The following is a 22323-nucleotide window of genomic DNA, read 5'->3' as shown; positions in this document are numbered from 1 at the left end:
GACCCTCTGAAAACCGGGCTCAGCCCATCGATCCAGCTGGTCCAGATTTCTCTGTGGAGCCTCCTGCCCTCACGCAGATCAACACTCCCACCCGAGCCCGTGTGTCTGCAAACTCACTGGGGGTGCGCTGCATCCCCTCATCCACATCACCGACAAAGGCTCCTTGGGAAAGCTCAGACAGTAGGACAGGGTCTCTACACAGAGCTAGACAAAAAGCGTGTTCCTCAGCAGGAGGCAAAGCAGAACAGGTCTTTAAAAGGTGGTTTAGGGTAAAGGCAAAGAAAAATGAAGAGTAGGGAATAAAACCTCTTTCTTCTGGGCTTGTACTGCCAGGGGATGCCCCATGGCATAAACGGTAACTCAAAGTGACTGCCAAGGGCCCTGAAAAGCGCCCGAAGGACCTGGGGACATGGAGAAAAGGGCTGAAGAGCACGGGTGATGCTGTGCCGAGCATTTGTGTGCCCAGAGCAGACTGCTCAGCAGTATCACGGGCTCTTTGTCTGCTCATCCCTTCGCTAGATGTCTAACTGTGCAGCCTGAAAACGGGCCGCTTGGTTTGTGTCAGGCTGAAGCTCTGGGACAGCACAGGCCAGGAGAGCTGAGCTGCTGTGGGAGCGGGGCCGGGAAGCCAGAGGCACGTCCAGCGCGGGCCGCGTGCCAACGCGGCTCACAAGTGCCCCTGCTCCAGAGCAGGGACCCGCAGCGACAGGCAGTGACAAGGCCACAAGTGCTGCGCCACAAGCAGCCTGACAGAGAAGGCTGTGAGAAATATCGCTTTACACATCTGGAAAAGACTTCAAGAGCTTTGCTGCCCATGCCATTGAAGCTCGCTGCCGCTCACCTCCGCGCCAAGGCTGGCCGAACACACGACCTGACGGCGGGCGGCGGCCCCGCACGGGCGATCCGCAGCCCCTCGCCAGCCCCGGCTGCCTGTACAGCTGGTGTGCCGCACGTGCGGATCGCCAGCCCCGGCTGCCTGTACAGCTGGTGTGCCGCACGTGCGGATCGCCAGCCCCGGCTGCCGCCCCGAGCCTCGCGGGGAGCCCGGCAGAGCCCCCGGCAGAGCCCCCGGCAGAGCCCCCGGCAGAGCCCAGCTCACCCCGGGCAACCCCGAAAACCCACGCCCGCTTCCCCCTGCCCCCTGCGCAGCGCGGGGCCCGGCTCTGCGCTGTCACTCACAGCTACCAGGGACCTCCATGCTCTCCTCTTCCTCGGAGCCCTCGTGGCTTTCCACCAGAGTGTCTTCGTATTTACTCCACGAGCTGTCATTGGGACCAGGAAAGGAAAACTCTGTGTGCAATAGAGAGAACAACAGGAGTTTACGCTCGTGCCTGCTTTATTTCAGGAGAGATGGTCACATCAGGTAAGAAAAGCAACAGAAGAGGCGAGCAGGAGAGTGCTGGGAGCCACGTGTCCGCTCGTCACCTCCCGCCGAGGCCCAGGAACCGGGTGGCTCACCGGTGCTAGGCTCTGTGGGGGACTCTCCTCCCTCCGAGTCATCCTGATCCTCCGCACCGGGATCCTCGCCTTGCTCAATGCGGGACAGGAGGTCGGGCTTTGAAATGGCAGCATCTGCATGTAAAAGAAAAAACAAGGAGGATCAGAGCGTTTCCTTCACCCCCGCACGGGAGAGACTCTCCAGCCTTCGCCCAACAACCTTCCTGCGCTGCTGGAGGTGACGGGGATGGAAGGAGAGGCTCAAGAAGCTGCTCTCTGCACCGCTCACCCGGGCCCTGGGGAAGGAGGAACCGCGGCCGTGCTTACCTCCAGGCTTCCTTCCTCGTCCTCGCTCCGCTAAGGTCCGCAGATCCATTGCAAAGGGGACTCCAGCTCGGGGACAGCGGCAGAGCTGTCACAGCGGCCGCAGGGGAAGTGCCCTCCCCAGGCGGTTCCCTCCAGCCAGGGCCGCTCCGTCCCACTCGTCCGCCCAGCGGCTGCTCGTGGACGTGGGTGGGGGAAAGGGGACAGTCACCATCTCTCCCGGGGCGGGGAGCGCAAAACTTCATCTCCAAACCAGCGCGAGCTCTGGGCGCTCGTTCCCACCGCTGCGGAGCCGTTCGCCTTTGCGAGGGCTGAACCCCTAAACCTCATCGCTCAAAGGAAACCTTCAGATGAAGCACAGGTAGGTTTTTCTAAGCTCAGGCTTAGAATCTAAGCTCAGATCCACAGATCCCCTTCAGCGGGACCGTGGCGTTCCTGCGCCTCCAGCACAGGATGCGGGATTGGTTTTTAAACAGAACGGGGCAGGCACTATTTATCCTTCAGCTCTGTCCCCGGCACAGGGACGGCAGAAAACCTCTGTCCAAAAACACCAAAAAAAACAGAGGAAGAAATGTGAAAACAAAACAAAACAAAACAGGACAAAAGGCCTGAGTTGGGCCTGCACAGCACAGGGAGGAGCTGTCGCTCTGCCGCTGGTGTGCGGCCACAGCAAAATCATTTCTCACAACACACAGGTGTCTGTGAAGGGAACGTGTTCCCGCCAGGGAACCCCCGCAGCCGGCACACGATGGAGCGAGCAGAGAACGCTTGTTCGGCTGCGAACGCGCTGCCCTGAGCCGGGCGCTTCTCCCCGGCAATACAGGAGCAGATATCGCAACCGCTTGCGCAAGAAACGTTCCTGGGCTGAGGCCGCGGTCAGACAGAGCATGGACGCAGCTGCCAAACCTCACGTTTCTCTCCCACAGAAAGCTGAGAAGCAGGGGGGACAGGACAGAGGGGGCTGGAAGGAAGCTGGGGGGCAGGACACCCCTCTGCTGCCAGGTACTGAGCAGCGAGCAGGCGGAGGCACCCAGCGCAGTGGATCTGGGGAGCTTCGCGTGATGAACTCCCCCTTCCCTGTCCTAGAACCACAGAATCAGAACAGTTTGGGTTGAAGGGACCTCCCCAGCCCCCAGTGCCCCCCCTGCCATGACAGGGACATCGTCACCAGCTCAGGGTGCTCAGAGCCCGTCCAGCCTGGCCTGGGATGCCTCAGGGATGGTTCATCCACCACCTCTCTGGGTACCTGGGCCAGGCTCTCACCACCCTCAGGGCAACAATTCCTTCCTCAGGTCCGGCCTGAATCTCCCTCCTTCAGTTTAAACCATCACCCCTTGTCCTGTCACAACAGGCCCTGCTCAAAATCTGTCCCCATCTTTATTGGCCCCTTTTAAGCACAGAAAGGCCGCACTCAGGTCTCCCCGGAGCTTCTCTTCTCCAGCTGAACCCCCAGCTCTCTCCCCTGTCCCCAGCAGAGCTGTTCCAGCCTCGGGTCATTCCTGGGGCTGCTCTGGCCCCTCTCCAGCAGCTCCGTGTGTGTCCTGTGCTCAGGGTTTCTCTCCTCTCCCTCCTCCTCACAACCCAAGTGCTCACTCAGAGACCATCAGGGAGCTGTGGTCACTGCGGTGACACTCGGGACATCCATCACCGTCAAACTGAACTAATTCCCACCCCGCACACCCTCTCCACTCCCCAGTCCCGCAGGTGCAGCTGCAGTTCCCATCTGGGAAAACCTGTGGCAGCTGAAGCCCTGCTCGTCTTTACCCATCGAGATGACGGCCTCGTAGTTTCCTTTCATGATGTGCCTGTAGAGCTCCTTCTGCCACTCGTTCAGGCTCTTCCAGTCCTCCTCCTCGAAGTTAAACGAAGCATCATTGAACGCCACGGGGACCTGCAATTAGAGGCACCGTACGCTTGGTTGGTTTGTTTCCTGAAGAAAACACCCAGGGGATGTTTTATCATTCAAAATCCTCAAGGGCTGCACAAGACGGTTCCGCGTGGGCGACGTCCTGCGCACGGTGCCTGGCACGGACTCTTCCTCACTTCATTTCTGAGCAGTTCAGCCTCTGAAGAGGAACTGGGGACGTTACCAAACCCGGGCGGGCACACGGGGCTGAGCCTTGTGCGTAACTAACGCAAGGGGACCTGCGCTCATTAGAGAATCGTTTTGGTTGGAAAAGCCCCTCAAGATCATCGAGTCCCAGCGTTACCCCACCCCGGCACTGCCCCATGTCCTGAGAACCTCATGTCCGTCTGTCCAGCCCTCCAGGGCTGGTGACTCCAGCACTGCCCTGGGCAGCCTGTTCAATGCCCCACAGCCCTTTGGGGAAGAAATTGTTCCCAGATCCAACCTCAACCTCCCCTGGGCAACTTGAGGCCGTTTCTTTGTGTCCCTGTCTCCCCTCAGCTCCTGTTCTCCAGCTGAACCCCCCAGGTCCCTCAGCCGCTCCATCACACTTGTGCTCCAGCCCCTCCCAGCTCCGTTCCCTTCTCTGCACTCGCTCCAGCACCTCAAGGTCTCCTTTGTCCTGAGCTGATCCTCCTGACCCTCTGGCCACCGTTTTGAGCCCTGAGGTGATTCCGGTGCCTCTGGTGATACCTCTCACCAAGACGACATTGCCACAGGGAAGCTGCATCATGAACACGGGGAACATGCAGAACAACAACCAGATGGGGACAGAACAACAACCAGATGGGGACAGAACAACAACCGGACGGGACACCGTTACCTTGGGGACTTCTCCCTTCGCCCCAGGGGGCAGCCGCAGGATCCAGAAGTTTCTGTTCTTCAGCAGGTTCTCCATGTTCTCCAGGCGCCGCTGCAGCTGCCCGTACTCCTGGATGAGGGTGCCCAGCGCTGTCCACTTGCTCTCCAGCTGGTTCCCGAATTCCACCGCCGTCTTCTCGCAGCCGATCAGCTTCGTCTCCGCCATCCTCATCCTGCCCTCCAGGTTCATGAGCTGGGCGGCCTGCGTGTCCACCTTCCTGTCCACGGTCTGGATCTCGGTGACCAGCGTCAGGGAGAGCTCCTCGGCCGGGGACTCGGGCTTGGCGCCGGGGCTCTGCTCGGGGGCGGCCAGCGGCTGCTCCAGGGCCAGCTCCTGCGACTCCATCCTCCAGTCCAGCTCCTGCGGGCGCACACACGGGGCCTGGTTCCGCCGGCCGGGCCGCGGGGGGAGCGGGGCCGAGAGGCCTCAGGCGCGGGGGGGCGGGAGACGGGGCCGGGCCGGGGGGCGGCGGCTCCGGGGGAAGGGGAGGGCGGGGAGGCGGCGGCGGCGCTTACCTGAGCGGGGGCCCAGTCGGCCATGGCCCAGCGGGTGCGGCGGCGGGGGCAGCGGAGCGAAGCGGGGCGGGCAGCGGCGGCGCCTCCTCAGCAGCGGCGGGGCAGAGCGGCCATGCCGAGAGCGCGGGGCACGCTGGGAGCGGCGGCGGGCGGGGCCGCGGCGACACCTAGCGGCGGGGCGGACCGCCGCTCACCGGGAGGGAACAGCCGTCAGCGCCGCACCCCCGACCGCGCGCTGATTGGGTGACGGCTCGGCCAATCCGCGCGGCGCCCGCTGGTGGCGGACCAATAGGTGGGTAGAGCGGGGCGGGGTGTGCCCGTGCGCGCGCTCCCGCCAGCGGCAGCGGGAGCGCGCGGGACGGGGGCGGGGCCGGGGCTGCGCCGGGCGCGAGCGGACGGGAGGGGGCGGGGCCTGGCCCAGGTACGGCAGCGGCACCGGCACCGCGGGGCTCGGCGGGCTCGCCGCCGGCCTGCCGCCAACCGTCCCGGTGCGTCGCGTCCTTCACCGCCCTCCCGCAGGTGAGGCCTCGCCGGGAGCAGCACTGGGAGCAGCCGCCGCGTCTCCCCGAGGATCGGGCCGGTGCCATGAAGGAGGACCGGGACCACCCCGTCGCCCTGGGTGAGGCTCCGCGATCAACGCGGGACCGTCGGTGTCCCCACCCCACGGGGGATCACCGGCGGCATCACCCGCCGCCCCTCCCGTTATCCCCGTGCAGGTCTCGCCGTCACCAAACCCGACATCCTGGCCGAGGTGGAGCGCGGGGAGGCGGCGGCGGGGGGGCCCTGCGGGGAGCACCGGCGCCCCGGGCCGCACGCGGCGCCCGCCGGCCCCTCCCAGGGTGAGCGGGACACCGGGGAACCGGGCGGGAGCGGGGCGGGGGGTGGGCTCGGTCCCGCCGAACCGGCGGGCGGGTCCGGTGCGGGGTGACCCCCGACGCGCTCCCGTCCCCGCAGGGCCCTGGCCGGGGAAGGAGGTGAAGAGGGAGGAGGGGGTGTCCCCGCCGCCCGGCTGCCCCCCGGCCCCACTCGCCGGCCCCGGCGACCTGCCCGGCCCGCTGCGGGGGCACGGCTGCACCTACTGCGGCACCGCCGAGCCCGGGCCCGCTAACGGGGGGTTCGCCCCGCTGCCCCCGGCCCTGGAGAGCCGCCGCTGCCGCCCCGGGGAGTGCGCCGAGTGCGGCCGAGGCTTGGCGCAGAAGCCAGACCTGGTGCGGCACCGGCGGGAGCGCGGCAGCGAGCGCGGCTACACCTGCGGCCGCTGCGGGAGAGGCTTCGGCGAGACGGGGGCCACGGGCAGCCACGGCCGGGCCCCGGGGCTGGCAGAGGGGGGCCCGGCAGCGGCACCGCGGAAGGAGCGGAAGGAGCTGTCGCTGACGGAGAAGGTGCGGGTGCTGGAGATGCTGGAGGGGCCCAAGGTGTCGCAGAACGAGCTGGCCAAGCGCTTCGGGGTGTCGCAGCCCCAGATCTGCCGCATCATCAAGAACAGGGAGCGGATCCTGAGCGAGTGGCACCGCCACGGTGACCCCGAGCGCAAGCGCCGGCGGGAAGGGAAGGACGCGGCCCTCGAGGCTGCTCTGCTGCGCTGGGTGGAGGGCGCCCGCGCCGCCGACCTGCCCGGCACAGGGCCCCTCCTCCCGCTCACGGCCAAACCGCTCGCCAGGGCACCGCGCCGGCCCGAGCCGGAGCCCAGCAGCGCGTGGCTGCCCCGCTTTGGGGCTTGCCACAGCCTCGCCTGCCAGCAGCCGCCGGCAGGGGAGGAGGACACGGAGCAGCCCACGGCTGAGCGCTGGGCCAGCGCGGTGCTGCCCGGGCTCCTCCGCAGCTACGCGCCCTCAGAGATCTACGCCTGTGGCGAGACCGGGGTTGTCTACCCCACTGGTGAGAGCACCGGCGACCGGCTGACGCTGCTGCTCTGCGCCAACGCCGACGGCTCGGAGAAGGTGCCGCTGCGGGTGGTGGGGGACACCCCCCGGCCCCGCTGCCTGCGTGCGGTCAACCTGGGGCAGATGCCCTGGAGCTACCGTGCCGGCAGCCTGGCCGCCGTGACGGCGTCCCTGTTCACCGAGTGGCTGCAGGAGCTCAACGAGGGGATGCGGCGGCGGGGGAAGAGCATCCTCCTCCTCCTCGCCAAGCACGAGGCGCACCCGTACCTCCAGCTCTCCAACATCAGGATGGTGTTCGTGCCACCGGCTGCCACACTGGCCCAGCCCCTGGACCGTGGCATCACCAGCGACCTCAAGGGCCACTACCGGCGCCGGCTGCTGCGGTGGCCACCGGTGGAGTGCAGCACGGGGCAGCCAACCCTCCTGGATGTCCTGCACATGCTGGCGCAAGCCTGGGGCGACGTGCATGCGGGGCTCATCACCAGCTGCTTCCGTGCCGCCGGCATCAGCGCCGACACCGAGGCCCTGGCGTTCGGCCATGAGCAGCTGGACCACCGCGCGCTGATGGACGAGGAGCTGGAGCGCGATGAGGAGCAGGCGGACGGGGATGAGGGGATGGCAGAGGACACGGGAGAACCGGCAGCGGTGCAGCCCTGCCCCTCGGAGCGGGAGGTCTGGGGGAGCCTGGCCACGCTGCGGCGGTACCTGGAGTGCCGGGCCACCTCTCCAGAGCTCTTCCAGGCCTTCTACGAGCTGGAGGACGTGGTGCACATGGTGTCGGCCAGCGCCGGGGGAGCCCCCAGCGGGGACACCCCTCCCCAGCAGTGAGCGGAGCAGCCAGCACGCGCCTGGGCCCGCCGGTGCACGCGCTGGGGATCGGTGCTCATTGGGGCTGCCACTGGACGCTGGCACTGTCCCCTGCAGCTGTGCTGTGTGAGTTGTGCCGTGGGGTTTGCTGTGGGCCCGCACGGCTCAGGGGCAAAGCGGGTGCCCAGTGGGGAGCACCGTGTTTGGGGCTGCGGAGCCACCACGCTCTGGATGCCGCCCCTCGGGGCAGTGCCGGGGGCTGGCGGAGGCAGCGCCGGGGGATGAACCCACTGCCAAAACCTCCTCCCGGGGGCGGCTGTAGGCGGCAGCTGTTGTGGAGCTGCCCTGGGGGGATTGCCCTGAGTGGGGTAGTTTGTGCTGGGGTGGGGGGACATGGGGCGGTGCTGCCGTGTCCCCATGCTGGGGGCAGCGGCTCCTTCCCACAAGGGCTCGGGGTACCGGGTGACACTGGCTGTTGTCACCACGAGGTGCCCAGAGGTTTGCGCCAGGCATTAAAAAGGCAGAATTCAGCAAAACGCAGCACAAGTGGTGTTTGTCATATTTTAACGTCTCTTCAAACTCCGCCGTGAGCCAGAGAGAGCCCCTGGGGCTGGCGGGGGCCACTGCAAACCTCCCGTTCCCCTCCTCGGGGACACGGACCCCTTGGCCTGGTGACACCGCGTCACTCCTGGGCCCCCACGCACCCCGCTGTGCGCTGTCCCCACGTGGGTACCAGGGCCACAGCCAGCACCTGCGGGCAGTGGGGACCTGGCTGACGACCCCTGCACAGCCCCCCCATGGATGTGGGACTGTGCCCCAAGAGGCACCCTGGGCACCCTGTCCCTGACACATGGTGGCCACTGCTGCCCCCCGCTGCACCAGCATCCCCAAGGTGGCACAGACACGGGGACAACCCCCTGCATGTGGATGGAGAACCAGGGGCAGCTGGGCTGTACCCTGATGGGGACAGGTGTGTCCCCACCGCCCTGTGGCACCCAGGGGTGCCCTCACAACCCCCCGGGGGGGACCTTGGCCAGGACCCAAGGGAAGGGTGAGCGGAGGTGCCCAGGGGCACACTGGGGGTTTGGGCAGATGGTGGCTGTTGTGACACACCTGGTAAGGACAGGCGGGAGGTGCCCATTGGGGTGTCTGGGGTGGGGGGCCCCATCAGGGTGCCTGTAGGCACGTCTGGGGATGGGGTGCCCCCAGGTGCCTATCAGGGTGCATGGGGCATGGGGTACAAGGTGCACCAGGAGTTACCTGTGTGCGTGCAGGGGACACAATGTGCCAGGACACCCATGGGGGACAGAGGACAGGGTGCTCTGGGGGATGCTGTTCAAGGTGCATCCATCAGTTTGGCCAGGGATGGGGGTACACAGGGCTCCCCTGTGGGTGCAGGGGTGGTTGTGCCACGGATGGGGGCATCGGGGTGCAAAGGACATCAGGGTGCAAAGGACATTGGAGTGCAAAGGAAGGGGGTGCAGGAGGCACCCAGGGGTGCTCAGGGAAGTGCTCAACAGGATGCACCATCATGGGGGTGCAGGCAGCACCTGAGGGGGTGCACGGGGGGCTGTCCATGTGGATGCAGAGTCACTTGGGGGGTGCAGGGACGCACAATTGCGGGGGTGCAGCAGCACTGGGGGGACAGGACCGGAGTGCACCGGGGGATCCTCATCAGGACGAACAACCGCGGGGGTGCAGGACCAGGGTGCACTGGGGATCCCCACCGGGATGCACAAACGCGGGGATACAGGAGCACCGAGGGATGCAGGACCAGCTTGACTGGGAGCTCCGCACCGGCACGCACAACCGCGGGGTGGATGCGGCACTCGGGGGGGCAGGACCGGGGTGCACAACAACCGCGGGGGTGCAGGAGCATCCGGGAGGACGGCGGTTCAGGACCGGGGGCGCAGCGGGGGACTCTCACCGGGATGCACAACCGCGGGGGTGTAGCAGCACCGGGGGATGCAGGACCGGCGTTCAGCGGGGATCTCCACCGGGACACACAACCACGGGGGTGCAGCAGCAGCCGGGACGGAGGGCGGGAGGCAGGACCGGGGTGCACCGGAGATCCCCACCGAGACGCACAACGGCAATGGTGCGGGAGCACCGGGGGGTGCAGGGCCGGGTTGACCGGGCGCTCCCCACCCGCACGCACAACTGCAGGATGGATGCAGCACTCGGGGGCTGGAAGACAGGGATGCACCGGGTATCCCTACCGGGACGCCAAACCGCGGGGGTGCGGGAGCACCGGGGGTGCAGGGCCGGGTTCACCGGGCGCTCCCCAACGGCACGCGCAGCCGCGGGGCCGCACGCGTGTCCCCGGCGCGCGCAGCGGCCGCGGTGCGGAGGTGGGTGCGGGGGGGTCCGTTCCCGCCTTCCTCCCCCCACCCCCCGCACCCCGCGGAACTCCCCGCGGTTCCCGCGGCGGGGCCGCCAGGGGGCGCGCACGGGCGGGCGCGCGCAGGGCCCGCTCCGCGCCGCGCCGCTCGGAGGCGGAGGAAATGAAGGCGAGTTCCGCCGAGGCGGGAGCCATTACCCGCCGCCGCCGCCGGAGCTGAGCCCCCTCCGGGCCCGGCCCCGCCGCCGCCGCCCCCCCGCTCCCCCCCTTCCCCCCTTCGCACGCCCGGCCCGGCACAGGTAGGCGCCGCCGCCCCGCCCCGGGGGGCGCTGGGGGGGGCGCGGGGGGGAGCGGCCTGTGCCCGGGACCGGTGCGTGCCCCCCGGCCTCCCGCCCGCCCCCCGCCCGGGGACACGCACCGGCCGCGGCCCCTTTGTCCCCGGTAGCCGGCGGAAGCGCGAACAAAAGCTGCTGCCGAGGGGCCCGTCCGTGCCCCGGGGTGCAGCCGGTGGCCGCGGCGGGGCGAGAGGCCGGTGCGGCGGGGAGGGCGGGCGGGGGGCTGAGCCCCCGAGGGGGCTCCGTGGGGCTCTGCCGTGGGGCCGGGGGCTGCACCGGGGGCTGCACCGGGGCGCAGCCTCGCCGGGGCGCACGGCGTGGTCCACACCAGGGGCTTTGCCACGGGCCCGCGGCCACGGGCATTGCCGGGGGCTGGAGACGCTCAACGGGAGCTTGAGGCGTCCACCATGGCCAAGGTCTGCCCCGTGGCCGTGGGCTTTGCTGTGGCCCCGAGGCCCTCCCCAAGAGCTTGAGGTGTTCACCATCACCGAGACCTTTGCCGTGGTCGTCACCGTGGCCTTGAAGCACTTGCCATGCTCTTGGTCTTTGCTGTGGCCTGAAAGCCATTGTGAGAGCTTGCGGTGTTCAACACAGCCAAGGCTTTGGCCATCTCCTTGAGGCACTCGCCGTGGTTTTGGCCATGACCCTGGGGCCCTCACTGGGAGCTCGAGGTGCTCGCCAATGACCAAGGCCTTGGCCGTGGTCTTTGCCATGGCTACAAGGCCCTCACTGGGAGCTCGAGGTGCTCACCATGGCCAAGGTCTTTGTTGCAGCCTTGAAGCACTTGCCATGGCCATGGTCTTCACTGGTCCAGGGCGCTCACTGGGATCTTGAGGTGTTCAGCACGACCAAGACTTCCACTGGGGTCTTCACCATGGCCTTGAGGCGCTCAGCATGGCCAAGGGCTTCACAGGGGCCACAAGTTCTCACTGGGAACTTGAAATGCTCACTGGGCCCCCAAGGGTGTCACCGTGGCCAAGACCATTTCCAAGGCCTGCATCATAGCCAAAGGCTTCGCCATGGCCTCGAGCTGCTCACCGTGGCCAGGGCCTTCACCACGGGCCCTGGGGTGCTCCCCACGGCCACATCCCTTGCTGTGGCCCGGAGGCCATGGCCGTGGCCCTGGGGCACTCGCCCTTGCTGTCAGGGTGCCCATGAGACCCTCGCTGTGGTCTCGGGGTGCTCCCCATTGCCCTCAGCCTGGCCCGGGGTGCTCCTTGTCACCTCCCGTGTGGCCCCGAAGCACACGCTGTGGCCTCACCGTGGTCCCAACGCCTGCACCGTGACCACCGCCCCCCCCGCGGTAGCCGGTCGGGATCCCCGGGTGCCTGTGGCTGGAGAGGGCCGGGGGCCCTCGCCGTCACCCCGCGCCGCCGCCACCCACCGCTGCCCTTTCCTTTTCTCCCCTCCCAGGTGCTCTCGAGCCGGGGCGAGGGGATGAGGTGCCCCCCTGCCGCGCCGTGTGCCGAAGCGGCTCTTTAGATCCTCCCCGGCCCAAGCCTCCCCTGCCATGGATGCCTCGGGGGCTGTTGCTTCGGCTCCCTCCTCCGCGGCTCCCTCGGGCTCCCGCAGCCCCATGTTCCCCCCAGGAGCCGACAGAGAGGAGTGGGGACCGAGGTTCAATTGTGCCCCTTCCACCTCTGCCGCAGCCTCGCAGGCGATGCCAGCGTCTGGCCGGAAGAGGAAGGCCAACTTCTCCAATGACGAGACTGAGACGCTGGTCTGGAATGTGGTCCGGCATTTCAGCGCCCTGTACGGGTCCGAGGCCCTGCGGGCTCACCCCGTGCGGCGGAAGCAGCTCTGGACCCAAATCCAAAGCCGCGTCAACTTCCTGGGCTACACCGAGCGCTCCATCGACGACCTCAAGCACAAGTGGCGCGACCTGCGGCTGGACGTCAAGAAGAAGATCACCTCCAAGAAGCACCTGCCCATGAACCGCGCCGGCGGGCCCCTCCACAAGCCGCGCCTCACGCCCCTGGAGAAGATGGTGGCTTCCACCTTCCTGCAGGCCAGCCACGACTCGGAGCCCGAAATCATCCTGGACCCAGGTCAGTCGTGGTTTTCCGGGGAGAGCCGTGGCAGCAGCGTCCCGACCCGCGCTCTCCGGGCGACGTCCCGCCTGGGGACGTCACCAGGGGCTCTGCCGAGGGTCTGCGCTCTGGAGCGTGGATGGAGACGCTTTGCTCTCGCACGCGGTTCGTGTCGGGATCACGGTGTGCAGCGGGCTGTGGTCCTGGCGTGGCTGACTAGCAAAGCACCGGGGCTGGAAACTGCAGGCGCTGGAGTTAAAAACCCACCGTGGATATAACCTGAGTCCGACAGGAACACCGTAAACTTCGTGCAAGCGGGTCCTGTTTTGGTCTGATTTTTCATTTTCCTTAATTCGTTCCAGTACCTGGTCTTGCTGGACACCATCTAAAGGCAAACAGTGAGAAATGGGATGGGATTGTATTTCCCCCGTTGCTTTCGGGGTCAGAGGGAGCGGGAGCAGCTGCTGCCCTGTGTGGTCACGCCGTCCTGCGCAGGGTCCCACACCCGTGCGTGGCCGGGGGAGCCGGTGGGTCCGGGGGGCCGAGCCTCCTCGCTGGGGCTTTGCTTTGGAGCCCTCCGCTGCCTGCAGGGTTAAACCCAGGCCTTGGTCTCCCCCAGAGCCCGTCCTGCTCTTGGGGGTTTGCGTTAAGCAGGCGTTACCCAAGAGACACTCGAGGGGAAGATGTTGCCCAAAGACCCGTCATCGTCACTTGGCAGGGGGCTGGGCCTGTGGGTTCACCCCAGCTGGGCTTTGTTACCAGCCAGGAGGGAAATCACCCCCGTCCCTCACACAGGGGATGTGTCCGGCTTCCCAGTGTCCCCAGGGGACGCCAGGGTCAGTTGTTCCTGCTCCTTCCTCCGCTCTTTGCTTTCAGCTTGGCCCATCAGGTTTGGGTGGGGACGGGTGGGTGGCGTGGGTCTCGTTTCGCTCGGTTCAGGCTCGGGCTGGCTGTGGAGCAGCCGCCCGTCCTGCCGCAGAGCAGACGGTCCCTGCGCTCCGGGAACAGGGTCCCGCGGGACGTTTCAGGGGTGTCAGCCCCTCGGGGCTGGGAGGGCTCGGGATGCTCCTGGGGGGGTGAGGATGAATGAGGATGAGCAATCAGGGCTGGCCTTGCAGGAGGAGAATCTGCACCTCGGCGTGGCGGTGTCCCCATGCAGCGGCTGTGTCCCCACGCAGCAGTGTTCCCCACGCAGCAGCTGTGTCCCCATGCAGCAGTGTTCCCCATGCGGTGGCTGTGTCCCCCGTGCAGTGTCACTTCCCCACAAGGTCCCATGGGGACCCCCGGCTACCCTTCCAGGGGGTCCACGCGAGCCGCCGGTGCCTTTGTCACAGCATCTGAGGCTGGATTCTCTGTCCCGCAGATCTGTTCTTCCCCGGCGCCACCAAGCAATCCTTCATGCACCTGCAGCCCGGCGTCAGCCACCCCAGCATCTACATCGACACCAACGGGCAGCCCTCGGCGCTGCCCGACGTGGAGGGCTCGGCCGCGCCGCGCCTGGCGGTGCAGAGCCCCGACCCCTCCGTCATCTGCGAGTACAGCCGCGGCGAAGGCCAGAGCAGCTCGGGTAAGGCTGCGGGATTTCGGTGGGGTCGCTGGCGGTGGGGACACTGCGGGGGACACCCCGATCGGAGACGCTTCCAGCCTGTGCGGTTGTGCCCTGGGCGGCGAGTCCCCGGGGACACAGGGACGGCCAGGCCATCACCTTCCCGTGGATTTCCCTCCCTCTCCTGCTGCCAAAAGACCCTCGGCAGTTACAAAACTGTAACTTGTGGGGCAAACGGGGCAAACGACCCCATGTCACAGGGCGGGTTACACCGGAAGGCTCGCAGGGGCAGCAGGTCCCGCTCGCCCCGAGCCCTCCAGCACCGAGTGCTCACACAGAAACAGCTTTTCTGAGGGTCGTTTGAGGATTTTTTTTAAAAAACAGAAGTTTATGGTTATATGCAAGTTCGGTCATTCAATGATTTGCACAAAGTGCTTGGACAGTTCAACACACCCGTCCTGTTTGCCACAAAAGTTGTGGTTTGGTAACAGCTGAGGGTTGTTTGGCGCCAGGAGGAGGCGGCAAATCCAAGGGAGGGCGAAGGCTGTGGCTGTCCCTGTGTCACACGGGGCGTGCGAGGCGGCACAGGCGGGCACGGTGGCCTCGTGTCCCTCGGGGGTGTCCGTGTGCCGGGGCAGCGTGCTCACCAAAGGGTTTCTCGTCTCTTGCAGCTGAGTCGGGACCGGAGCTGCGGACTCCGGACATGTCAGCCATTTCCCCGTCCCTGCGAAACGAGTCTCTTGTCTCCTACGCCTCCATGTCGGAGGAGGAGGAACGGGAGGGCCGGGAGGTGGAGCGGGGCCACGGCGGGGCCACGGGGACGCAGCCGGCGCCCGAGGCCCCCACGTCTGCCGAGGAAGACATGAAACTGTCCCGCCAGGCCATGCTGATCCGCCGCTGCAGCTCCCAGGGCTCCGTCACCTCGCTGCCCGAGGACCCTCTCAACCCCGTGGACGCTCCCTCGGACTGGGGCCACGAAGGGGTGTCCGAGCTGGCGCGCGGGCTCGACTCCTCGCACCCCGAGGAGCAGGCGGGGGGCCCGGAGATGGGCGCTTTGCCCAGGGTACTGATGGGCCCCACCTGGGAGAAGCCGCCGGCCGAGGAAGAGCCCCCGCCGCGCTCCCCGCTGCACGGCGCCCTGACCGAGGAGTCGCTGCCCTCCTCCGCCTCCCCGCCGGGCGACGCCCCCGCCGCCCCCGGCCCCCCGCGCCGCCTGGGCTGCTCCCGCCTGCGCGAGGAGCGCCGCGAGAGCTGGAGGACTAACATCCACCACTTGCTGGACCTGGAGGAGCAGTGGGACCAGCTGTACCACCAGGAGCTGGCCATGTGGCAAGAGGAACGAGCCACCCAGCGCGAGGAACGGGCCCGCGACCGCGAGCTGCAGTTCCGCTTGCTGGGCGTCCTGACGGACATCCGCGACGAGCTGCGGTACCTGCGGCAGGAGCGCGCCAGCGCCCGGCAGAGCCAGGCGCCGCCGGCCGAGCCGCGGCCGGAGCCCAGCCCGCTGCTGGAGCAGCCCAAAGCCGAGCCTAACTTCCCCGAGCCCCAGGCCGGGACCGCCGGCTGGGCAGAGACCACCGTGCCCAGCCGAAGCCCCATGGGGAACCGCGGCCGGGGGCGACGCCGGGGCCGGCCGCGCGGCTCTGCCTCCAGACACAGACGGCTCTTCCTCACCAACAGCTAGGGACGGGGGGGGACGCTGTCCCGCCAAGGACATGCTGTGCCCGCGGCTCTCCCAGCGCCGCTGCGGCCGCGGGGAGACGCTGGTCACGGTTCGCGAGGGACGCGCGGCCACCCCGCCGGGTCACCCCGGTCCCCACGCGCACCGGGAAGGTACAAGGGGGACGCGGCGGTGACACAAGTGGCGTGTGAAGACGTGCGAGCGCCCGGGAGCGCCGCCCGTGGCCGTGTCCCCCAGCCACAGGGACACGGGTGACAGCGCTAGTCGAGTAGGATTACTACCTTTCGGGAGGGGGGGTGGTTTGGGGAGTTAGGAACACTTAGTCGCTGCTGTGCGAACATTTTATGCAAATCATTTAATGACCTAATTTGCATATAACCATAAACTTCTGTTTAAAAAAAATGCCAAAAAAATCCTTAAAAAAAAAAAAAAAAACAACAAAAACCAAACAGAAAAGCTGTTTCTGTGTGTGGACTCGGTGCTGGGGGGTCCCAGGCCAGGGGGACCCGCTGCGCCCCCACACCGTGAGCCTTCCCTTCCCGTGCCGTCCTACGGGGTCGTTTGCCATGAGGCGTCGTTACCAAGCGTCACCCCACTCATTTGGGGGACCCCAGGATCAAAGCTGGGGGGGCACGGGACCTGCAGCATCGGGCTGGATTGTCTGGGCTCAGCCTCAGCTGCCTGCGTGGCTCTGGGGTGGGGGACGACAGGCACAGCTTGGGGACGGTGCAGTGTCCCCAAGGAGTGTGCAGGGTCCCCAAGGCGTGTGCAGGGTCCCCAAGGACTGCACAGTATCCCCTGGGAACATGCAGGGACCCCAAAGGGTGCACAGTGTCCCCAAGGAGTGTGCAGTGTCCCCAAGGAGTGTGAAGGGTCCCCAAGGAGTGTGCAGTGTCCCCAAGGGGTGCACAGTGTCCCCAAGGAGTGTGCAGTGTCCCCAAGGAGTGTGCAGTGTCCCCAAGGGGTGCACAGTGTCCCCAAGGAGTGTGCAGTGTCCCCAAGGAGTGTGCAGTGTCACCAAGGGGTGCACAGTGTCCCCAAGGAGTGTGCAGTGTCCCCAAGGAGTGTGCAGTGTCACCAAGGGGTGTACAGTGTCCCCAAGGAGTGTGCAGTGTCCCCAAGGGGTGCACAGGGTCCCCAAGGAGTGTGCAGTGTCCCCAAGGAGTGTGCAGTGTCACCAAGGGGTGTACAGTGTCCCCAAGGAGTGTGCAGTGTCCCCAAGGAGTGTGCAGTGTCCCCAAGGGGTGCACAGGGTCCCCAGGCAGCTCCAGCCCCACACATTTGTCCCCTGTGGCCACGTCCCTGCTTGGTGGCAGCTCCTCTGCCACCCAGGGGCCTCCCAGGGTGACCGTGTCCCTGGGGCGCACAGTGGCACCAGTCTCGGGGGCCTGGGGAAGGTGCACAGCTTTCCAGGGCTGTGGTTAAAACCATGTGTAAATTATGGATAGACAGAAACGAAGGGTAGGAGAGACCTGGGAGCAGTTCGGTGACATTGCGGGGGGGTTCAGCTGGTAGAAATGAAGGTGGGACGTGGGGATGGGGCAGGACCCGGGGGACATGGGGACCCCATGGGTCTGGGGGGGCACAAAGGCTCTGCAGCCCAGCACGACTTTATTCCGTATCGCACGGTCCATACAAAACTACACCCCAAGCACTGTACAGAGCGGGAGGGCGGGGGCAGTAAAAATCAGCAGCGGGGGCCGGGGGGCAGAGCAGCAGGCGGGGGGGGCGGCAGCGGGGGGACGTGGCGGGGGGGCTGCTCCCCATCCTGTGCAGCCACATTGGCTGTGGGGGAGCGGCGGGGGCCGCAGCATGTCCGTCCATGGCGGGTTCGTGGCCCCCCCGGCGATCCCCAAGTCCCCCCACCCCGGCCGGGCGCCTCTATTTGGTTGGAAGCCATGTGGCCGGTTCCCGTCCTGGTGCCGGGGGGGTGTCAGTCTGTGGGGGGGGCGACCCCCTAATCCCCGGGGGGCAGAATGCCGGGGGGGGGCAGCGGCGGGGGCCCCCCCTCGGCCCCGTGGACCCGCTGGTGATCCTTGAGCGACTCCTTGTAGCGGAAGCTGCGGCCGCAGGCCGGGCACTGGTAGGGCCGCTCGCCGGTGTGGATGCGCTGGTGCTTGAGCAGGTTCTGCTTGCGGATGAAGCTCTTGCCGCAGGCGGCGCAGGCGAAGGGCCGCTCACCCGTGTGCAGCCGCTGGTGGTTCTGCAGGTGCTCCTTGCGGCTGTAGCACTTGCCACACTCGGCACACTTGTAGGGCCGCTCGCCGCGGTGGATCATCTGGTGCCGCACCAGCCCCGAGTGGCAGTTGAAGCTCTTGCCGCACTCGGCGCAGGGGTAGGGCCGCTCGGCCGCGTGGCTGCGCTGGTGGATCCGCAGGCTCTTCTTCCCGCTGAAGCTCTTCCCGCACTCGGCGCAGCCGTGCGGACGCTCCTCGGCGGGTCCCGGCGTCGCGCTGGGGACCCCCACGGCCACCTCGGCCCCCGGGTCCGGGGCTTTGCCCAGTCTGTGCTGTGCCGGCAGAGCCGCCGCTGTTGTCACCGCTGCCGTCACCGCTGCCTGTCCCTCGGGGCTCCCGAAGCCGGCGCCGGGGAAGAGCAGCTCCCCAGAGCCACCTGGCAAACCCACCTCCTCGGGGGGCTCGGCGTGGGGACACCGCTCCTCCGTCTTCACCAGCAGCCCCTCGCCAGCTGCTGGGGAAGGAAAAGCTCCCGTCAGTGCCTGCCCAGGACGCTGGGGATGCCCCAAGCCCCAGCACAGCCTGGGTGGGAGTTCCGCCCCCTCCAGCCCCGTCCCAGCCCCGCAGGGCTCAGCGTTGCTCACCGGGGCCAGGACCCGGCAGCATCTCCCTGTCCGGCAGCTCCCAGGGCTCGCGGACACACGGCTCTTCCTCCTGCTTGATCCACGACAAGAAGTCGTGCGCCGTGATCAGGGCATCCGCGCCTGCGGGGAAGGACGGGCACGGGGACTCAGCCACGCGGAGCCACCGTCTGCACCCCGAAAAGCATCGGGTGCTGCCGGCGCCAGGCACAGCTCACCCGCACAGGGGTCCGCCGGCATCCCCCGCTCCTCCGCAAACTGCTGCTCCCCCACGAAGGCCACCTCCTGCTTGATCCGCGACAGGATGTCGGACGTGGAGATCAGCGGCTCTGCGCACACGGAGAGACTTGGCTGGTGCCTGGATGCGGCCACACGGCGCGACCCACGGCCACCGCAACCCGGGGTGGGGACCCCTGGGCTCTGGCCATGGGGGACATCCCCATCCCACAGCAATGGGGCATCAAATACCCCCAGGGGAGATGCGGTGACGAGTGACTGTGGGCTGTCACGGGGATGGGTCACCATGGCACAGCTGATGGGGACGGGTCACCTTGGGACAGCCCATGGGGACAGGTGACTGACACAGCCCATGGGCTCTGACACAGTGGGGGTTGGGGACACGTGGCTCTGGCAGTGACGGATGCCCAAGACCCTCAGCACATCAGTGATGCAGGATTTTCTGGGGTCACTCACGGTGGCCCTGGTTGCACGGTGGGGAACAGATTCTGGTTGTGGCTTGAAAACGGCCGCATGGAGCCAGGACCACCGGGGAAGGAGCAACGTCCCCAGGGTGGAGGAAACGGCAGGTGGGAGGCCAAGGGATGGGGACCCGGTGCCATGGCAGCCCCAGCGGTGCCTCACCCGCACAGGCGTCCGGCGGCAGCTCCCTCTGCTCCAGGTCCCTCTGCTCGGGGATGCAGGGTCCGTCCCCGCGCTCCCCGCGGGGCTGCGCCTCGTTTCTGGACATGGCACCGTCTGCGTGGGGAGACAGCGGGGCTGGCACCAGGGCTGCGACCGCCCGCCCCTCCTGGTCACCGGGACGTGGGAGGGACACGGCAGGCTGCCAGGCACGGGCGTCTCTGCCCAAACTCGGCGGGAGCTCCGTGCCAGGAGGCTCGTGCGGTGCAGATGCTCAGGGTGTTGCTTTTGGGGGACGGGGACCCTCTCCAGCTCCCCGGGACTGGGCAGCACAGGCTGCCCCACGCGGTGGCACCAGCACGGCATGGTGTGGCATGGCATGGCATCCCATCCCCACACACACAGCATGAGCCACAAAGGGTTCCCTCCAAAGCCAGAGGCCTTGGGGACACGGTAAATGCCACCATTGGGGGCCACCCCGTCCCGGACCCACTGGAGAGACGCAGCCACTGCCCCCGCTGTCTGGGACCGGGGTGAAAAAGGCTGTTTACCCAGGGAGATCAAAGACTCGTAGTTCTCCTTCACCAGGTTGTTGTACAGCTCTTTCTGCCACTCCTCCAAATTCTTCCACTCCTCCGCCGAGAAGTAGACGGCAATGTCAACAAACGTCACCGGCACCTGCAGGGACAAGCCCCCGGCAGCTCAGTGGCACCTGCTCCCTGGAGGGTCCCCCCGCAGCCCCCCCAGAGCCGTTACCTTGGGGACCTCGCCCCGGGGGCCGGGGGGCAGCCGCAGCACCCAGAAGTTTCTGTTCTTCAGCAGGTTCTCCACGTTCTCCAGGCGCCGCTGGAGCAGCCCGTACTCCTGGATGAGGGTGCCCAGCACGGCCCACTTGCTCTCCAGCTGGTTCCCAAACTCCATGGTCGTCTTCTCGCAGTCCAGCAGCTTCTTCTCGGCCGTGCCCGACCGGCCCTCCAGGCTGAGCAGGCGGGTGGCCAGGAGGTCGATCTTCCTCTCCATCGCCTGCACCGTGGCCACCACGGTCCAGAGCGAGGCCTCCGCGGAGTGCAGCTGCGCCTCCCGCACGTGCGCCCGCTCCGGCAGCAGTGGCGGCTGCAGCGGCATCAGGTGGGGGGCGTCCACGTTCCACTCCTGCACCTGGGCCGTGGGGAGGGCGCGGGTGGGAGGGTGCCCTTGGTCACCCCCCCGGGTCGTGCCTGGAGACCCGGCCCCACAGCAGGTGCTGGTCCCCCCGATCGGGTGTTTTCTCCTGCTGCTGCCCATCGGGGACCCCCACGTGTGACCCCCACCACTGCCCCGCAGCGCTGCCCCCCAGCCCTGGCACCACTGGGCACCTGCCCCATGGCCACCACCACGGCCACCCTGTGCCAGCGGCCGGTGCTGCCCAGGCAGGACGGAGCTGCTGGGGCCCGGTCTGAGCTCCGGGCGGGGACAGGCCTGGGGGTCGATGAGGGGCAGACGAGGTGGCTCTGCCGGTGCCGCTGGATGGAATGTGTCCCTTGGGCTGGGTGGGCTGGGGAGGGACTGCAGTGCCGCCACGGCAGCCACAGAGTCAGCACCAGTCACTGCCCCCATGGGACACCGGCCAGCACCAGGGGACCTGCTCCCCAGCACCCCATGTCCCCATCCCTTGTGGGGTCTTCCCTGGGTCTGCCCAGGCAGGAACTCCTGGGAACGGGATGGGGCTGGGTGGGCAGGGAGTAGCCAGGGACACAGGGCAGCCTGGAGAAGGGGTGCCCAGGGACATTCCAGGGACATGGGGCCATCCCAGGTCAGAGGTGCCCAGGGACATTCTGGGGCCCTCCCGGGTCAGGGGTGACCAGGGACATTCTGAGGCCATCCCGGGTCAGGGGTGCCCAGGGACATTCTGGGGCCCTCCCGGGTCAGAGGTGACCAGGGACATTCTGAGGCCATCCCGGGTCAGGGGTGCCCAGGGACATCCTGGGGTCACCCTGGGTCAGGGGTGCCCAGGGACATCCTGGGGACATCCCCGGTCAGAGGTGCCCGGGAAAATCCTGGGGACACGGGGACATCCTAGGTCAGGTCCCTGGTGGCAGCCTGGGGACACAGGGGCATCTCAGGTCAGAGGTGCCCAGAAGCATTGCAGGGACCTGGGGACATCCCAGGTCATGGGTGCTCAGGGAAATCCTGGGGGACATCGTGGATCAGGTCCCCGGGGACATCTCAGGGAAGAGGTGCCCAGGGACATCCCGTGGACACACGGACAGCCCGGGGCAGGTCCTTGGGGGCAGCCGGGACACAGGGACATCTCGGGGAAGACGTGCCCATGAGCATCGCAGGGACTTGGGGACACCCCGGGTCAGCGGTGCCCGGGGACACCCCGCGGACACGGGGCCAGCCCGGGGCAGCTCCGCGGGGCAGCCCGGGGCCGGAGGGCGCCGGGGTCGCTGGGCTCCGCGGGCAGGGGCTGCCGGGGGTCCCGGGGGCACCGCGGAGGGTCCCGGCCGGGGCGGGGGGTGCGGGGGCGGCCGGCGGGGCGGGCGGGGCGGCTCCGCCTCCGCTCCCGGTGCCCCCGGTGCCCCCGCTGCCCCCGGGCCCGGCCGGGCCGCGCTTACCTGGGCGGGCGCCCACTCGGCCATGGCCCCGCGGAGCTGGGCCGGGCCCCGCTGGGCCGGGCCGGGCGGCGGCGGGGAGAGCGCGGAGCGGAGCGGGGCCGGCGCGGCGGGAGCGGGGCCGGGAGCGGGGCCGGGGCCGCTGTCGGTGCCTGCGCGCTGCGGGCCGGGCCCCGCCGCCCCGCCGAGGAGCCAGGGGCAGCCGGGGAATTGCATCCGCCTCCTCCGGGCTCGGCGGCAGCGGGCGGGGGAGCGGCGCGGAGAGCGGAGCGCGGAGCAGTGCCGCCTACCGGCACCGGCAGCCCCGGCACCGGAGCGGCACCGGCAGCGCCATCGGCACCGAGAGCGGGATCGGCACCGGCACCCGGATCGGGATCGGCACTGGG

The 22323-nt window shown here is 67.8% G+C and overlaps 3 protein-coding genes across 4 annotated transcripts in view; 2 read left to right on the top strand and 1 right to left on the bottom strand.

Annotated features, from left to right (window-relative positions):
- The window catches only part of LOC102084931 (uncharacterized), a 38216-nt gene extending 16385 nt beyond the window's left edge, over positions 1-21831 (bottom strand). Inside the window, exons 1-14 of the mRNA XM_065055225.1 lie at positions 20100-21831; positions 19895-20021; positions 19347-19460; positions 18704-18814; positions 18489-18608; positions 17628-18358; positions 14738-15666; positions 11920-12160; positions 6916-7680; positions 6294-6509; positions 4491-4889; positions 3526-3652; positions 1459-1572; positions 1180-1290 (exon numbers count right to left, since the gene is read on the bottom strand). Of these exons, the coding sequence (XP_064911297.1) occupies positions 1180-1290; positions 1459-1572; positions 3526-3652; positions 4491-4889; positions 6294-6509; positions 6916-7680; positions 11920-12160; positions 14738-15666; positions 17628-18358; positions 18489-18608; positions 18704-18814; positions 19347-19460; positions 19895-20021; positions 20100-21122 (5128 nt within the window). The 5' untranslated portion in view covers positions 21123-21831. The remainder of the gene's footprint in view (positions 1-1179; positions 1291-1458; positions 1573-3525; positions 3653-4490; positions 4890-6293; positions 6510-6915; positions 7681-11919; positions 12161-14737; positions 15667-17627; positions 18359-18488; positions 18609-18703; positions 18815-19346; positions 19461-19894; positions 20022-20099) is intronic.
- LOC102097118 (tigger transposable element-derived protein 3-like) lies at positions 5423-8274 on the top strand. Its single transcript, XM_065055003.1, has 3 exons — positions 5423-5663; positions 5761-5883; positions 5999-8274. The coding sequence occupies exons 1-3, from the start codon at positions 5630-5632 to the stop codon at positions 7753-7755; spliced, it is 1914 nt and encodes a 637-aa protein (XP_064911075.1). The 5' UTR covers positions 5423-5629; the 3' UTR covers positions 7756-8274.
- LOC106145934 (myb-related transcription factor, partner of profilin-like) lies at positions 10194-16502 on the top strand. 2 transcript variants are annotated; one of them, XM_065055008.1, is made up of 4 exons: positions 10194-10374; positions 11824-12458; positions 13804-14007; positions 14658-16502. In XM_065055008.1, the coding sequence occupies exons 2-4, from the start codon at positions 11921-11923 to the stop codon at positions 15668-15670; spliced, it is 1755 nt and encodes a 584-aa protein (XP_064911080.1). In that variant the 5' UTR covers positions 10194-10374; positions 11824-11920; the 3' UTR covers positions 15671-16502. The 2 variants fall into 2 exon arrangements, with proteins under 2 accessions (XP_064911080.1, XP_064911081.1); XM_065055009.1 differs by having other exon boundaries at positions 10201-10374; positions 12060-12458; positions 14658-16501.
- Positions 21832-22323: the final 492 nt, after the last annotated feature.

Source organism: Columba livia, chromosome 2 (assembly GCF_036013475.1).
Source record: "Columba livia isolate bColLiv1 breed racing homer chromosome 2, bColLiv1.pat.W.v2, whole genome shotgun sequence".
In the NCBI taxonomy this organism is placed as follows: domain Eukaryota; kingdom Metazoa; phylum Chordata; class Aves; order Columbiformes; family Columbidae; genus Columba; species Columba livia.
This window is presented reverse-complemented; position numbering and strand designations above follow the sequence as displayed.

Coding starts and splice junctions, on each gene's coding strand:
- LOC102097118 (XM_065055003.1), top strand. CDS start 5,630: ATGAAGGAGGACCGGGACCACCCCGTCGCCCTGG. Junction 5,664..5,760: donor GGACCACCCCGTCGCCCTGG/GTGAGGCTCCGC, acceptor ATCCCCGTGCAG/GTCTCGCCGTCACCAAACCC. Junction 5,884..5,998: donor GCCCGCCGGCCCCTCCCAGG/GTGAGCGGGACA, acceptor CCGTCCCCGCAG/GGCCCTGGCCGGGGAAGGAG.
- LOC106145934 (XM_065055008.1), top strand. CDS start 11,921: ATGGATGCCTCGGGGGCTGTTGCTTCGGCTCCCTCCTCCGCGGCTCCC. Junction 12,459..13,803: donor CGAAATCATCCTGGACCCAG/GTCAGTCGTGGT, acceptor TCTGTCCCGCAG/ATCTGTTCTTCCCCGGCGCC. Junction 14,008..14,657: donor CGAAGGCCAGAGCAGCTCGG/GTAAGGCTGCGG, acceptor CGTCTCTTGCAG/CTGAGTCGGGACCGGAGCTG.